The sequence below is a fragment of the Acomys russatus genome, chromosome 23 (assembly GCF_903995435.1).
Source record: "Acomys russatus chromosome 23, mAcoRus1.1, whole genome shotgun sequence".
NCBI lineage: Eukaryota > Metazoa > Chordata > Mammalia > Rodentia > Muridae > Acomys > Acomys russatus.
This window is the reverse complement of record NC_067159.1, coordinates 20,993,233-21,009,406: the sequence shown is the minus strand read 5'-3', so window position 1 is coordinate 21,009,406 and position 16,174 is coordinate 20,993,233. Positions and strand designations below refer to the sequence as shown.

The 16,174-nt window shown below is 38.9% G+C and overlaps 1 protein-coding gene across 1 annotated transcript in view; it reads right to left on the bottom strand.

Moving 5' to 3' along the window:
* Dpyd (dihydropyrimidine dehydrogenase) overlaps window positions 1-16,174 on the bottom strand; it is an 877,326-nt gene that overhangs the window by 348,789 nt on the left and 512,363 nt on the right. The window contains 1 exon segment of the mRNA XM_051165995.1: window positions 4,520-4,684. Coding sequence (XP_051021952.1) covers window positions 4,520-4,684 — 165 coding nt within the window.

The window sequence follows — 16,174 nt, the reverse complement described above, 5'->3', positions numbered from 1 at the left end:
TCCCAAGGTATCATGGGAAGGTGTCCAGTTCATCTGCGTCACACAGTATCACCGGCCCAGGTCAGGAATGCACCATCACTCTTGCTCTTTTGTTTTGCACTTTATAAGTATATCAGTGTATGAAGCACAGTTTCAGATGAAAAGAAAATGATCTTAGAACATAATTCTTACGGAGTTTCATATGGTAAGGACCATTAATAATGTTGATTCTGTATGAGATACAATCATCCAATAAGCCAAATAGAAATTATAGATTCTCTAGATGTGTATATACGTGTGTGAGTGCACGCGCACGTGCGCACGCACACACACATGCGTGTACACACACATATACTCATTGTGTCCAACCACAACTTCTGAAATAACTGAGCTCAGACAGGACTGAGCCACACTCTTTGGTTCCGCTCCCCAAGGGACTCTAATAAGCAATCAGAATTGAGTTCTTAGCCTAAAATTCCATGGAAGCCTTGATAAAGTAGAACACAACCTTGACCGTCAATCAATAATACTTTTATTTTCTACTAAGATATGACGGAAATTTAGTATTTGTCATCATGAATGCCACAGATCACGCCAGGTTTGTGGGTGACCCAAATCTATACAGGTAGAAATCATGGAAAGTCACAACACAAGTGATCATGCCACCTCATGGTCTTTGCCCACTACCGCCTCAGAATTGCAGTCGTAGACCCCAAACTGTACTATTTTGTATCTATCAGCGAGTGATAAAAGTGGGAAGTGGTGCTGTACATCTGTAGCCCTAGCACTTGTGAGGCAGAGGCGGGAGAATCAGAAGTTTAGTTTATGAATGTAGGGAGATTGAGGCTTATCTCAGGCAGATAAACAAAGGAAAAAACATGGGTAGGTTTGAGGGGGATAAGCTGAATGGACAACACATATTTGTTAAAATCTTAAAAGCAAGACCATCGGTGACAATTATGGCTAAGCATCTTATTTTTAATTTCTACATATCTGTGGTATATGTTCGTGTACACATATGTGGGGAGTGTGCATGCCCACACAAAAGTGTGTGGAGGCCAGAGATCCACATCAGAAGTCTTCTTCTATTGCTTTCTACCTTACTTTTTTGTTGCAGGAGTTATCTAGATTACCTAGATGGCAGCGAGCAACTCAGATCAGTCTGTCCCTCCCTCATTGCCACCACTGGACCAAGGCAGGATGTATACACGCACTCCACAATGTGGGTGCTGGAATCTGAATTCAGACTGGCATGCTGGCACAGTGAGCACTTCACCCAATAACACAGCTAGACAGCCTCCTTTGCTCCCTCCCTTCAAAAGGTTATTTGAATATCTCTTTTACATAGCCGTGGCCCTTCATAACCTGAAGAATTTTAATTGTGTCTGTATTATTCAGAAAAGCAAAGGGGCTTAAGTTTTACTCTTGATGGGAGGCGTCTCTGGTCCACACAGATTAAGTAACTGCGTTTAAGAGCTAATGGCCAGTAATACCTCCAGGAGTGTGGACTGTGGTCAACTTCTTTAGAATCCTTGTGGACTCAACTGTGGGCAGTGCCATCAGCTAAGAAATAGCCTCATCAGCAATGAGGATGAGGTAGTATTGTCCCTGGATTAATGCCTCCACAAAGCCCTCATCCTGGTCTGCAGTGGGCAGATTCACCTACTGGATGCCTGTTGGTCTGTCTTCTTCTAACTTCTAGTTGACCAAAATGATACAAAAATCTGTCTTTCCTTGCTAAGTCAGTACATTCAGGTAAACCAGGGCTTGCTTTATTTTATTTTAATTTTTCTGTCTTTTGAAAAAAATTTTTTTTATTAAGCCTAAAATATGCCAGTTCTTGGCTTTTGTAATGCCGGTGAAAAGATTGATTTTAAATTCATTTCTGTAAGCCCTAATTATACGGTATATTTCATAATAAGCTTTGCAAACCCTCAGTGCACGAACAAAACCTCTGTTAGTAATAACTTGTCTCCACAGTGATCCGTGTGCCAAATTTAATTCACAGATAAATATAAAGGAAAATTGGAGAGCCAAGCAGGTCTAACTTGAAGGTGGGCTCCATTACAGCACGAGTTCAAGGTCCCCTCACATCCGTAGCTGCTTCCTCTGGTTCATACGCAGCGGTCTCCCGCCTGGAAACAGACCCTAGCTACGGATATTAGCTGCCTGCATCCCCAGCACAATTTCGTTCTCAGAAAACTTAGCCCTCGCTTAGAAGCTGCCGCAGTGGGTTGAATTATCCAATCCCGTCATTAAAGGTGGCAGCCACGCACTTGAGAATGATGTGGGAAAACTCCAGTGAGAGTGATAATTAAAGTCGGAAAATGGAGGGTCACCTGCCTTCACTCAGCTCATTGGGTTTGGCGTCAGAATAATTCTGAAACAGTAGGAGAGATGGTCCGCTCAGCATGGCAGTATCTGGGTGCACATGTGCTCTTTCCGTGGGTTCAAATGAGAATGCCACTTTAATTGTGTTTAAAATGTTATCTTTGGTATGGGGAGTAAAGACGGTAGAAATGAGTTCTAAGAATACAGAGCAAGCACTAATGAGTGTAATCTAAATGAGGAAAGAATTGTGAAGAAAAGTCAGGCATTATTTTTCCAAACACACACAAAAGCATGGAGAGAAGAACATTGTTGCCAGGGTAATTTAACATTGAAAGTGGCTCTTCTTTCTGCTTGGCTGTGGGACAGAAGGCTTCATCCTATATTCCCTGTCTTCTGATTGTCATTTGTTGGTGCCTGTTATTATAACAATTTATTCCTGCCTCAGAAAAAAAAATCAGACCGTATCATGTGTGTTTAAGAAAGAAACCCATTACTTAGGGTACTTGGTTTCATTCAACATTGAAGCCGGATGGAGAGAAAATGATACTTATTTCGTACTATTTTATATGTTACTTTTAAAAGAAATACTGAATTTTGAAGAGCAACAGAGAGAGGTGTAGATAACAGAAGCAAAATTTAAGTTCAAACTTCAACTTTGGGATAGATTTATATATTCATTCATGAGCAATATCCTTTAATTCTGTGTTTCCTCCACATGGACTTGAGCATGTAACAGTATCCATTTTATGAAGATGCTGAAGGACCCAGCAGGTTTAAAATACACAAAGCTTTTATAACAATGTCTGGCACAGAATAGGTGGTTTGTTCAGTACTTACCTACCATTGCGATGACAACGAACTGTTCGGTACCTAGCTGAGCACTCAGCACTACAGACCAAGTTAGGATGCTTATTACTATTTTTGTTTTTACAGTTGGGTTTCTTGTGCTCAGTGATCTAGGGGAGAGGTTCCTAAAATATACAGGCTCCCTTAGAAGACAAACATTTGGCAACATTGTTGCCGAGACTTAACTGTATCACAGGAGAGATAATTGCACCATCAGGCTCCCAACCTGAGAAACTCCTAATGAGCAGATGCTAAAGATTTCTGATGGGTCTCCATAGTTCCCTTCACATTTGAAGGATTGTTTTGAGGAAGATAAATTATACCTGTTCTACATGAGTGTCCTTTGGTTCAGGGTAAGAAAGAATATGGAAGCATGCAAGCTACCTGAAAGAATACCTCTTGATCTGCCACGCAGCAGCATGCTTTCTTTTGAAGACTGATTTTTCAGGTTGTAAGAAACCATTCATGAATTCCATTAAAATCAAAAGTATTTACCTATTTGAAATATTTAAGTTATTGACTAAATATACATTTTCAATCCATGTATTAATTGTGCAAAAAAAGTTATCTACTTATAGCATCTGAAAAAAAAGAAAATATTTAAAATACATATCATGAGAGCATTGACATGTGCTTTTTTAAATTCTTGTAGAAAAATCTTTTCTATAACATAAATACACATACTTCAGGCTCCATTCACTAAAGGTCATTGAAACAATAATAGAGAGACAGAGGGCATACATAGAAATAGGGAGTGAGAGAATGAGTGAATGAATGCTACCAAGAGTAATCTCAGCGAGATTACTAAAGAGGAAATACTTTTTGTTGCATGTAAATCTGATTTTACTGCAAGGATTCTGTGTGGATCCATAAAAATAAAGGTTTCTACAAAACATAGTGAGTTCATTTAGTCTAAGGGTGTTAAAATTATTTGGCAAATTATCTCCCTCTGAAAAAACATAAATAACCTACATAAGATATTCTGTTTCAGCCTTAGTTTTATATATAAAATGATTTATAGCCAGCAATTTCTCCCTGAGGTCATCACCTTCATAAATACCAGCCACATACGATGAAAACCAACTCAATAAAATGGGTATTTCATTCTTCTTCTGCTTATGTGGAGACTTCTTCCACGCACATGGTGCCCATTTATAACAAAGCTTCACATTGGGAGGGATTTTATGAGTTCCCCAGCTTTCTTTCTTTATCTTTCTATGCATCAACCAAGCAACTGGCAGATTCTTTAATAAAATATATTATACACATTAATATTTATAAGCCTATGAATTGGATGTTTAAATAAACATTCAGCAACTCACTCACGCCTATTCCCTTGTTTTAGATGTTAAATCACACTTACATTGTCCGGGAAGTCAGCCTTTAGTTCTGTGACACTGTGACACCAATATGCAGCTGTTTTCTCACTGATGAGCTCAATGTTGAGGAAGGAGCTTTGTCCTGGGCCATACATAGGGCCAGAGGTGGTCCCCCGGATGATTCTGGGTGAGACGTTTGTCACAATATCCTAATGAAAGAGAAAACATATTGTCTCTGTTCTACAAAGAAAACCTGAGATCTTTATTATATACTCATTTCCATGTGACAATATTTTACCAAATTTCTTCTCACATTTGTCCAGATGAGGTTTTAACATACTTTAAATTACAGTTGAGCATATGCCATTTTCAAATGAAATGGTAGAAGAAAATATTCGTTAGTGTTTGCTAACTTACTGCACTTCTAGATTGTACATAGGAGAAAAACTTTTTAATTAAATAATTTCATGCTGGTTTAGGCTGTACATATTTTAGTTTGTTTGCCGTTTAAAAATAAATAAATAAATAAATAAATAAGACAAACATTAAAATTCCATGTAGGCCTATGCAATCTAAGTAGCACTAATTATTAACTCGGGTAAGAATTAATGTTTAAAGACAAATGTATAATTTTCTTGAAATGTTATTTAAATGCAAATCAACTAAGAAAAACATATTACTATTACTAGCTCATTAAACTTTCACACATATTCTAACAAATTAACTGCGGCAAATTACCTGTATATATGTATACATATGTAAAACCTGTGTACATAGATATACATATATACACATTACTACATATATATGTATATATGTTATTTATATGAATGTGAGTATATGTACTCATGTTCAATATGAAGACAATTCCCCTTCCCAAGATTAAAATGAGGTTATCAATAATTTCCTGATAAATATAAACAGTAAAATTAACTTGCTTGTTAAGTGTAATTACCAATCCCAGACTGCTTCTAACGCAGTATTAACAAAGAAGAATTCAACATTCTTCCATTACTTAAAACTAAAAAGAAACAAAGAAGGAAAAAATGTTTCTTTTGCCAACTTCCAATTAAAATTAATTTTGAATAAAGGTCATTTAGTTAAGGATTTATCAGAATTAGTCTTTTAAGTACCCCTCCTCACCATCTTGTCACTTTTAGTGAGATAACATGAACCCCCATTAGTATATAGCAATTAAGGTCAATTTACATATTTTAATTAAGAACCACCCCATATAAAACAATTAGTGTAATAGGCATACTAACTGGATTTCATAACATTTGGACGTTTTTCCAACTAGATAGACAGGAAACCTTAATTAGCATTAATTAGTGCTGATCTGCATATGTTTGATAAGGCATACCCTTGCCACAAAAGATTATTTATTCCTGAATGTGCCAAATGCTACAGTTGCAGAGGATAAAAGGACCTTTCTTCACATTGCATGTTAATTTCTGTTCATTTACATTCACTTTTACATCCGAATTAGTATATTATAAAATAAATGGCATAAATGTTACAAAAAGCCTTCTTAAATATGTACATTTTAACTTATAGGAATCATGCCAGTTAAATTTTTACTAATTAAGTCATTCCATTCCTATTGTGTTTGTGCACAATATCACCAGCCTCGCTTTGATTTGCTGTTGAAAAACCCTGTTACACAATCATAAACGCTAAAATGACAAATAGAGTCACTCTGGGAGGCTCCAGCAGACAGGTCAAATTTCCATCCTGGCAAATGCTCCAATGTGTACGCAGCGTCCCCGCGGGTGGCTCTGTGTGTCTCTCCAGGTAGGCACTATTGCGCTGCCAGTGTTGGAAAAGACGGTTCTGGAAATGTTTGCTTTGAATGACCCTGATTTTCTTCTCTGCTCCAGTTTTCAGATTTCACACTCTTTTATCCCCGAGATCCTTCTACTCACTATTCTAAATGCTTTCTCTTGGATATATCCAACCCAGTAACACCCTGTTTAGGTACAGAGGACGTGGCCAAGGAAGTGGACAGAGACTATCCAGTTCATCAAGGTGAGTCAAGATAGAAAGATGTGACTGGAGTCTCTTTAGATTCTGGTTAGTCTCTTATTTACTAAGTGTCAAGAATTAAGTCCTGCAACGAAGTGAAATTTATTTTTGCACAGACTTAACTCAAATACTAAAACATCATTAAACCATTCTTAAGAGCTAGCATATATGATTTCAAGTATGGGTTTCTCTTTTTACCAGCCATGGGCCTGTAATTTTCTTGGAATCTTAGAAACAAAACTATTAAACTCTTTTGAAATAAAAACACATCCTAACCCCTCCCCGCGACACTTGACCTAAGATTTTACCTTATTGCCACTTTTAAACCTATCCAGTAAACCTTAGACCAACCTATGCTATGGTCTCATTTACCAGAAAAAAGAATAGAAGGGAAGGGAGGGAGAAGAAGAGAGAGAGGGAGCTGGTGAAAAAGAGGGAGAGAGAAAGAGAGAAAAAGCTAGTGAGTGGGGAGACAGACAGAGAACCTCTGAGATACAATTTCAGAAGCTACATAAGCAATGCATATGGTTTTGTGAAAATATTCAAGGACTCTGTGGTGTTTTGAATGAGAACGACCCCCCATAAACCCCATATATTTTGATATTCCCCAGTTGGTAGGCTGGTAGAATTGTTTAGGAAGGAGTGGGGGGGTGTCACATTTTAAGAGAGATGTATCATTGGGAGTGAGCTTTGAGGTGTTGTCGTTTCAAAGTGCTATCCTCCTCCTCTTCCTCTTCCTCCTTCTCTTCCTCCTCTTTCTTCCACCTTCCTCCTCCTCTTCCTCATGTTCTTCCTCCTCCTCTTCCTCCTCCTCCTCCTCCTCCTCCTTCTTCTTCTCTCTCTCTCTGTCTCTCTCTGTCTCTCTCTCTCTCCAGGCTCCCCACCATGTTCGTGGACTTACCTGCTGAAACTGTAAGCAAGCCCTCATTTAAATTCTTCATTTTATAAATTACCTTGGTCATGGTGTTTCTTCACAGCAATAAAACAGTAACTAAGACAGATCCTTGCGGAAATATTTCTTCAAACTATCCAAGTTTTCCATTTCATTAATTTAAGCAATGATAAAGATTCTTTACAACACTATATATAGGTACTATGTAAAATTTGTTAACGAACTGTAACTCAGCAACTTAAGAGGAAAAATTTAAAAGTTTCATATCCAAAATATATAAAGAACTCAAGAAATTAAACACCACCAAACCAAATAACCCAATTGAGAACTAAACAGAGAATTCTAACAAAGGAATATCAAATGGCTGAGAAACACTTAAAGAAATGCTCAATGTTTTTGGTCATCAGAGAAATGCAAATCAAAACAACTCTGAGATTCCACCTTACACCCATCAGAATGGCTAAGATCAAATATTCAAGTGACACCACATGCTGGCAAGGATGTGGAGAAAGAGGAACACTCCTTCATTGCTGGTGGGAATGCAAACTTGTACAACCACTTTGGAAATCTATCTGGCTCTATCTCAGAAAACTGAGAATAGGGCTTCCTCAAGACTCAGCTATTCCACTCCTTGGAATATACCAGAAGAAGCTCTAGCACACAAGGACATATGCTCAACCATGTTCATAGCAGCCTTACTCATTATAGCCAGAACCTGGAAATAGCCTAAATGTCCCTCAGTTGAACAATGGATAAAGAAACTGGTACATTTACACTATGGAATACTACTCAGCTATTAAAAATAAGGAAATCCCAAAATTTGTGGACAAATGGATTGAACTAGAAATGATCATAATGAGTGAGTTAATCCAGAAGCCAACTCACATGGTATATACTCATTTATAATTGGGTACTAGCCCAAAAGGCATGTCCCACAAAAGTGTTCACTTAACAGGAGATTGGGATAGATGTGAGAACATCTTACTGGTACCCTAGGTAAGAGAAATATAGGAGATAGGGAAATAGAAGGACCCAGAGGGCCCTAGAAACCTACAAGAAGAACATGATGGGTAGATCAGGGCTCAAAGGGGTCTGCTCAAACTATGGCACTAACCAAGTACAATACAAGTAGTAAACATCAACCCCTACTCTGATCTACCCAATGGACATTCTCCACAGTTATGTTAAGAGCAGGGACTGACTCTGACATGAACTCTGGTGCCCCATGTTTGACCACCTCCCCTTAATTGGGAGGTCTGATGGCACTCAAAGAAAGAATAAGCAGGCTATCAAGATGAGACTTGATAGCCTATGACCATATAGTGCGGGAGGAGGTCACCCTCGGTCTTAGACCTAGGGGAGGGAAATAGGGTGAAAGCAGGAGGGAGGGAGGAATGGGAGAATACAAGTGATGGGATAACAATTAAGTTGTAATCTGAATAAATTAATTAAATAAAAAAGTTTCTATTTGCAAAATTCAAACAAAGCAACAAAATTTTAACAATCATGCAGTAATAGATTATTAATAGAAATCTTATTTTAGCTTGTATTTCTCAAATTGAGTGGTCCTTGCAACTAGTTTGACAAAAATTTCTACAGATTGAGGCATTTTAGAAACTTTAAAATAAGTGACAAATGAATGATAAAGATAATGGGGGTCCAACCAACTATCCCTCGTTACATGGTTAGAGTTAAAGTTGTAATAATTTGGCAATACATTTTTGACATGGGAACAAGAGAAACTGAGTCTTCTTTCACAAGAGAATAATTTACTTTAATTTTTTTTTCTTCAAGACAGGGTTTCTCTGTGTAGCCTTGGATGTCTTGGACTTCCTTTGTAGACCAGGTTGGCCTTGAATTCACAGAGATCCCACTTGCCTTTGCCTCCCGAGTGCTAGGATTACAAGTATACCCCACAATGCCTGGCTTTACTTTAGTGTTTAATAGCTAGGGTATATTGGCATTCCTTAGGGGAATTACTAGAATAAACAGGGTATAGAACAGTGAGACTAGATACAAGTTTATTTTCTGTAAAAAGAAGATAAATTACCATGGTCCCAAACTTCAGTGCATTAAAAATGTTCAGTTTTAAATATAGCTGTTTATGGAGGAGGAAACATTAGGCGACATCCTAGCTTTACATGCTAATAGAACCTTCATCTTAAAACAGAATGTCAGTGCCCTCTTAGACACTGAGGTGATAGGGAGTTTTCAGCCTCAGTAAAGACTTGGATGCTAAACATCTGATCATATTTATTTAAGTTCATGAAATTGACTTCTTTCACCCTAAAAAAGAACTATACTGCTTCCATGGTTACTTCTGAATTAAGACAATCATAATGCCCCCAAGAGTTGAAAAAGGAAAACTTAGTCATAAGAAATTAGACAAAGAAGTGGTGTCCCGTGACATTGGATAAAATGAAAACTAAAAGGTTCAGATTGAAATGCAGTTGGATCTACCACCATGAATGAATTTTATAAATGGCACTGAATAAACAAAACAAAACAAACAAACCAATAACCACCACCACCCCCCCCACCTCCCCCCCCCCGCCCCCCGCGCAAATAAAAACAGAATAGTTCATGGAAGGATAACAACCATTCAATATATTGCTGTTATGCGCACTGGGGTGATAAAATTGTAACCGATGTATTCAATATTGAAAAGGCAGAAGAGGGTTTGGCTATCTGGGTACACAGAAAAAATAGCTAATGGGGGGATAGCAGAGCAAGCAACGCTTTCTGAGGAAGAGATGACGCCTGATGTACAGAACAGCTGAAAGAGAAATCTGTTCACTGAGCTATGCTGTAATGTAGTGTGGGACTCTGATGGATAAGGTTGATGTCCGACATCCCCGGATAGCCCTTTACTCTTGGTCTATGAAGAGGGACTCCCTTTTCTCAGTGGGGGTTCTCACTCCACCTGATCTGGTAACCTCTGATCTTATAACGATCGTTACATAGCCCTCAGGGAAGATAACAGGTCTGGCCCTTTCCTGGTAAGAAAACCAGTTTATCAAACTCCACACTATACTAAGGAGAGCTAGCTTCCGGCAAACGGCCTTTAATCATACCTAGAAGTTATTCCCTCACCCATGGCATAATTAAGTGCTATGTTTTTCTCCTTATGATAGGACCCCACGTGATTGCATGTAAATGAGGTGCAGTACCACTGCATGTAGATTTGGTATCCTGGCACTCATAGCCCCAGCGAATCAGACACATTTAACCTCACACCCCCTCCCCACATCCCATGGCTTATAAATAAAGGCTGGCTGGCTTGTTCTCTCTCCAGTGCTCACCGTTCTTCCACCATGACTGCCTGAGACTCCATTTTTTCTGGGGAAGGATTGTCGCTTGGATGCCGAGGGCTTGACTGCCTGTCAAGACAGTGGTGACAGCGCTGCGTTGGCAGTCACTCTACCATTACTAGCTCTGTGCAGATCCCCGAGTGAAGCACTGCTGGTCCTGGCTTGAATCTTGCTAGAACTGCCTGCCAGTGGGTTTGAGACATCCATGTGTTTCCTCGGCTGTGCTTAGCCCAGCCGCTGAGGCAGGGCTGTAACACTTCAGGTATCTTCACAGGCCTGAGGAACTCCAGAGTCTCCCCTACCTTCTGATAACAGCACTCTCATTTTAAAGCAGCAAAAGTGTAACACTTTGTGGGTAACTCATTTCCCAACTCCCCAACTGAGACCAGGAACCTGGCCTAGTGCCCAGGTCACTAGTTTCACCCTGAGTGCTCGAAGCCACCTCTGAGCAAGAAATGGGACCTTGGGACCTTTGATCTCAAGATCCCACCATCTGTTCTTTTCCGGAAACAAGCAGCTCCTGGAGCAGCCAGCCCAGTGCAAAATCCAGGCCACCCACCAGAACAACCGTGTAGTGAATGCTATTATAATCTGTAGATTCTGATGGGTCATTCTACCTGAAAATAGGTAATTTAAATATAAACTATCTTTTTCTTTTTTTTTTTCCAAGAAGGGGCCACATGTAGCCCAGGCTACCCCTAAATTTGATATGTAGCTGAGGATGGCCTAGAACTGATTCTCCTGAGTCGACCTTCCAAGTGCTGGGATTGCAGGTATAAATCACAATCACCCACTTTTTCTTTGCATTTAAATCCCAAGATTCTAGTGCAAGTTTTTATTTAAGTATTTATTTTGTTGAGTTAAAATAGTTTAGCTATTTGATAAGTAAAAATTTCAAAAATGAAAAGCACCACTCGACACTTTCTAAAACATGCCACTTTTCTAGGTATGCAGGCAACATGGCACATTTCTTCCACAACAGAAGAAAAAGACTTTGTATATTAGGCTAACTGAAAATACATTGTTTTGTTGTTTGGTTTTGGTATTTTGAGATAGGGTTTCTCTGTGTTAGCCTTGGCTGTCCTGACTCGCTTTGTAGATCAGGCTGGCTTCGAACTCACAGTGATCTGCCTGCCTCTGTCTCCGGAGTGCTGGGATTAAAGGTGTGTGCCAGCACGCCTGGCCAATTCATCGTTATATAATAGTCTACCAATATGTCTACATGCCATCACCCTCAGAAAAACAAAAGGAAGATTCAGTACTGGCCCAGTCTCAAGCATAACTCCATGTCTGTGGGAGGTCACTTTATGAATAAATACGCCAATGTTCGATTACCTCTAAACATAATTATTAGAAAAATTTCTGATGGGTTTGGGTGGCAAGAGAGGTAAGATAAGAATATCTTTTCAATTAATCCTTCTTTGCACTGAGTGTCTGGGATAAACACAGCCGCCAAAACCTGAGTTAGTAACAGAACCTACGGTGTACACCAAGAACACTTTTCTACATGGAAAACACACAGAGGACCACAACGTTATCTTAGAAATGTTAGATGAATTATCAAAGCAGCAGTGTCATTGAAATTTTAGAACTGTTACTATTGCAGGTGTACCTAGTACAGAACGTTCACGTACATCACAGCTGATCATTACAACTCTGTCCTTAGCCTGATAAGGATGAAAGACACAGAAATTAGTCATTTACTCAGCTGCTCTGCCACTGAGAAACATAGCTAAGACTAGGTCTCAGATGTGCATAAGAGATGAAAATAATAATAGTGATTATTAATATGTGATGGCAGGAAGGTGGTTTCCTTTTTTTTTTTTGGCAGAAAAGAAATCCATTTGAACATGTTAATTCCATGAAAGATGGAGTATGGTATATTTACTTTAAGAGAAAAGAGTATTTTAGGTAACTTAAGGATATGACCATACCTCAGGAAAACTTTTCTCTCTTCTAATCATTTTAGTTTGCATATCCCATCTCCTTTTCTGTCTGTCTCTCCCTCTTCTCTTCGGTTCTCTCTTCTTTCCTCAACCAATTTCTCCTCCTCGATCTCCTAACTCTTCCTTTTCCCCTAGAAGGTATCCTCTGCCTCAGTTCACCTGGTGGATACAGGATTGGCTCTGAGTTTATAGGTAACATGGATAGCCTTTTCCTAAACATTAGGGCCAAGCATTAGCCCTTATGCTCTCAAGTAGTTAACTTGAATTGGATATTCTTCTGCTCGGCTGTCCTCTTCTGCGGAGCAGAATTAATTAGGGTTCATGTAGATGTTCAGATAAATGAATATGGAGAAACTGAGAAATGAGGAAGCAGTGTCAGAGGAAATGACTTAACTAGGACTCTCCAAATACACAACAAAAATATGTCATACAGACATAGGTAGAATATAAATAACTCAGAAAAGAGCTATGAAGGAAACAAAATGATTACCTAGTAAAATGTAAATCATTTATAATCTTGAGCCCACTGTGATCATGCATTTCCTATTTCTGGCAGCAAACACTTTGCAAACTTAAAATTCTAAGAACCCTTGAGGTACTGCCAGGTTTCATACTAAACTGAGAACTTGGGATTCGAACTTGCCCTGTGAAGAGATTGCTGAAACAGAATGGTGGATAGAATACCCATTCTCACAGAGTTCTTATACAAGAAATGGTGGATGGAATGAGAAAGGAAAACAAAATGAAAAGAAAAACATTACAAACTGACAATGTTTCTTTCTTTTTTTAAAATTTAATTGATTTATTCAGATTACACCTCAATTGTTATCCCCTCACTTGTATCCTCCCATTCTTCCCTCTCTCCTGCTTTCACCCTATTGCCCTCCCCTAGTTCAAACAACAAGGGGGACCTCCTCCCCCACTATATGGTCATAGGCTATCAAATCTCATCTTGGTAGCCTGCTTATCCTTTCTCTGAGTGCTACCAGGCCTCCCCACCAAGGGGAAGTGGTAAAATATGGGGCACCAGAGTTCATGTCAGAGTCAGTCCCTGCTCTCCACAGAACTGTGGAAAATGTGCTGTCCAGTGGCTAGATCTGAGTAGGGGTTCAATGTTTATTGCATGTATTGTCCTTGGTTGGTGCAGTAGTTTGAGCAGACTTCCCTGGGTACAGATCTGCCTGTCATGGCATTCTTCTTGTAGTTTCTAGGACCCCCTGCATCCTACTATTTTCCCATTCTCCCATACTTCACTCACCTAGAATCCCAATATGAAGTCCCCGCATCTATCCCAATCTCCTGGTAAGTGAAGACTTTCATGGGACATTCCTTTTGGGCTAATAACTGACAAGGTTTCAAAAGGAAAGTCATGAATAGAAAATGACAACATTGAATGTCTTCTATATATCAACATTTTGAACTACCTGATCCTTATCCTTACCTGGCCAAGTGTACTCTTAATAATATTACTGAGTGAGCATCTTACATTATAAAAATGCAAACAGTCATAGTCTTATGTAGCCTTTGATGTTTCCTCTTCTCACAAAGTATATCTATACTACCTATACATTAAGAATGGCTGTCTTCTGCTCTTTGACACCATCTTTTGACCTGGGTAATCATTTGTACATAACAGAGATGTTGTGTGGTAATAAGTCAAGGCATATAGCCATAACTGCTATTCTAAGTTTGATAAATATTTGTTAATTAATCAAGTTGTCAGCTACAGAAATAGTAGTGAGAGAGTTTAGGTGTAAGTTACTTTTGCTAATGTGAGGGTGACAGCTAGAGAAGCAATCAGCAACAAAGATTACATGGAGATGGGATGGGTGGTGGAGAGTACCTAATGACTGTTTTAATGAATTCTAACTTTTTCCTCAGGCTTGGAGACTCCATTGTGTTTTGTCTTCTATTCATGTTATTAATACCAATGGCTCACAGCAGCTGTGCATTCTCAGAGATAAGCTTCACATGAAACAGATGAAGAGTTTTTTCAGTGCTGATATCAGATGGATTAGTACGTGATTAATCAACAGAGAGGCTGATTAAATTATTGGGTTCACTGTTCAGATAAGAGGTTTTGGATACACTGTGCCAAACTATAATTAAGTTAGAAATTTCTGCTGGCCTGCTGGAAAGATCATCACGTGGTGTACTTTGAAGAAATCTTTTATGGCCCAGAAGAGCAGCTGTGAAGGTATAAGCATGAGTCAGTTCTTATAATTATGACTTTCAAGTGTTCGAACAGAATTTTCATTGAAAATCATAAATAAATTCTAATATCTTTTCATGAAGTTTATATAAGCCTTCTGGTTCTACTCTAGGAGCGACTACAAGTGAGATGGCTATTAGTCAAGGGACTATGTAAAAGGAGCAGACAGGATATTATCATTTCTGAACCATGGTTAAGAAGATAGCAAAATAGTTTACATGAAATATGAACACTGGAATTCATTTTTGGTTTTCTTTCCAGCATACAATATAAATGCAAAAATATGGACACTCCTGAGGTACCAGAAAACAAACATAAACTCAACGCAGAGCTCCTAGGGTTCAAAGATGCTGTGGAGTTCTGCACTGCCTTAGGTGCTACCCATCCCTTCTGGCCTCCAGACTGAGTTAAGATAGCATATCCAATCTGAAGAAAGTTAGGGACTGACTGGCCATAGTAGATGCACTAGAAATCTTCTGAAACAGGACCAAAAAACCTGATACTGTTGACTTTCTTACCAGAAAAGGACCAATAGTGGCCTAGGTATCTATATTAGCCTTTAATCATGTTATATAGCCAACAAGTTTGCCGTAGGAATCCAAACCTGTTTGTGCTTCCAAACCTCATTTTCTATTCATGTCTTCACGTTTAAGAAATAAAATCTATTGGTTCCTTTTCAAGAATGGCTGAAGCCTGCATAAGTCCTGCTACAAATGGATCAAACTACTTGCCCTACTACTATCTGCTATGGTAAGCTACACCACTTTCAAGCCAGTCTATGTACTCACCACTAACTATAAACTAGAGTAGAAAATCACTAACCCATAATAATAAATGGTTGATTAACCTTACCTGCAAGGCCGTGTATATGATATACTTTAAAAGAAGAAAAAGTGGGGAAAAGCCTAGAACATATTGGCACAGGAGACAACTTCCTGAACAGAACACCAACAGCCCAGGCCTTAACGTCAACAATTAATAAATGGGACCTCATGAGGCTGAGAAGCTTCTGTAAGGCAGGAGACACTGTCAAGAGAACAAAGCGACAGCCTACAGACTGGAAAAAAATCTTCACAAACCCTACATCTGACAAACGTCTAATATCCAAAATATATAAAGAACTCAAGAAATTAAACACCACCAACCCAAATAACCAAATTAAGAAATGGGGCTTGGAACTAAACAGAGAATTCTCAACAAAGGAATATCAAATGGCTGAGAAACACTTAAAGAAATGCTCAACCTCCTTAGTCATCAGGAAAATGCAAATCAAAACAACTCTGAGATTCTATCTTACACCCATCAGAATGGCT